This window comes from Austrofundulus limnaeus, unplaced genomic scaffold (assembly GCF_001266775.1).
Source record: "Austrofundulus limnaeus strain Quisiro unplaced genomic scaffold, Austrofundulus_limnaeus-1.0 Scaffold51, whole genome shotgun sequence".
Taxonomy (NCBI): Eukaryota; Metazoa; Chordata; class Actinopteri; order Cyprinodontiformes; family Rivulidae; genus Austrofundulus; species Austrofundulus limnaeus.
This window is the reverse complement of record NW_013952453.1, coordinates 1,306,707-1,308,594: the sequence shown is the minus strand read 5'-3', so window position 1 is coordinate 1,308,594 and position 1,888 is coordinate 1,306,707. Positions and strand designations below refer to the sequence as shown.

Here is a 1,888-nt window from a genome sequence, read left to right as displayed (position 1 = left end):
CACACACACACACACACACACACACACACACATTTAACCTAACCTATCTCTACCTTTCTTGTGACATTAGTTGTTTCATTCTGTCTCTTTTTTATTCCTTGTTCCGATTCGTGTATACGTCTTTCAGAGATGAGCATACAAAAACGCAATAAAGAAACATTTTAGAAGAGAATTCAAATGGCCCTGACTACTGACTTTGTCTATGCTGTAGATTTTATGGATGGAAATGGAAGAAGCTTTATCTTTCGAGCGCAGGCATGTGTTTGTGTCTGATTCTGAAAGGTGTGAGACCACTTTAAATGTTCAATTACCATTAAAATGTGCCTGTGACATAATGCCAAGCACAAGACATTGAGCACAAAAGAACTCAAATTGCTCTGTTAGGACTGCGACAACCTAATTTTGTTTTAATGTTTGAGTTGGGTGAAGCTGCCTGCTGCTCAGCCGTTGATTATTAGTGATCAGACTGTGCGGAAATGTGAGGAAAGAACAAAATGCGAGTAAATTTTAATTTTAGTTTTCTTTATGGCATTATTTTCTCTGTTCCTCTGTGTGCCATGGCAGATCCCAGTTAGATGCAGAATCCAATCTTCGTTGCTTTCACTGCAATCCTAAAATCACTTCATCTGTATAAGATTGAAAAAAGTGAAAAACTCCAGGCCTCCTCCTTTTCCAAGTTTACTTCTAATGGCATAGTAATAACTTCCCTGCTTCCCCAAGTTATTATGTTCTTCATTTTCTTTGCTATGACAAAAAGACCCAGTGTGAGGAAGAGAAAAGCAAAACAAATAAAAAAATAATTTGTTCATTTTCAGTGTTGTGTTTGTAAGCTCAAAGACTATAATGACTGAATTTTCTTCTTGCATAAGAAAAGCATAAATGCATGAATGGCTACCACCAAAAACTAATATCCCCAAAGAGTAATCAAAATTTGTTTCAGAGGACAATAAAAAAACAATAAAAAAATCATGATTTACTATAGGAATGCAAAGTTTCTGTCTCTTAAAAACACAGAATTTAAAAAAAAACAACTTCCAGTGACATAGTAAAAAGACCAACAAAGCCACTAATGAATCAAGCCAGCAAAAAGACATCTCAGAACTCATGCTATGTCAGAGCAGATTTCTTCACTTTTCATAAAGTATGAATCCAGTTTAAGGCTGGCAACTGATTCAAGTAGAAAATGTTGCATGAAGCGTGAAGGAGCACTTATCACTAATCAGTCAAACACTGTTAAAGATCATTTCAATGTGTCAGTACAGTGATACAAAAAGATGACACAGAGTTTAATACATTAAAATATGTTTTGCACAAATTATATTATTTTGAAAAGAAAATATATTGGGGGAGGGGGGGTGCTCAGAGGAAGTGTTGACTCCAGTAGTTTTATAATCAGATGTTGGAAAAGACTCTCATCTACCAGCACAGCAAAGTTTAGCATCAACGACAACATTCAGGATGATTCATACACAATATTCCATCAATATTATGAAAACATTTTCCACTTATTTCTCAATTAGAAAGATGTACCTGCTTCTACAGCCTTCACAGTGATGTTGTGCCACCCCGCTGTCTCTCGGTCCAAAATCTTCCCCAGTGTAATGGCACCTGAGTCAGGATCAATGTGAAAGATCAGGTCCTGGTCTGTTGTCCGATCAATGGTTAACCTAATAGTAAAAAATAATAATAAAAAAACATGCTGTATTATTTTTCACACACATAGTATAACTTATTGTCATTAAACAACTTTCTTTGTAATAGCAATTAAATTCAAAATATAACAAACATTTACAGCATTGATTCAGCAAAAAATAAAAATAAAAAAAAAGCTTTGCGCTTGTTTTTGTTGAATTCTTTGCATATTATTAAACCTGGTAATGATTATATA

The 1,888-nt window shown here is 34.6% G+C and overlaps 1 protein-coding gene across 2 annotated transcripts in view; it reads right to left on the bottom strand.

Annotated features, from left to right (window-relative positions):
- cdh22 (cadherin 22) overlaps positions 1 to 1,888 on the bottom strand; it is a gene marked incomplete at its 5' end in the record, with an annotated part of 60,851 nt that overhangs the window by 32,861 nt on the left and 26,102 nt on the right. For both annotated transcript variants that reach the window (XM_014008610.1, XM_014008611.1), the window contains 1 exon segment: positions 1,531 to 1,667. In XM_014008610.1, the coding sequence (XP_013864064.1) occupies positions 1,531 to 1,667 (137 nt within the window).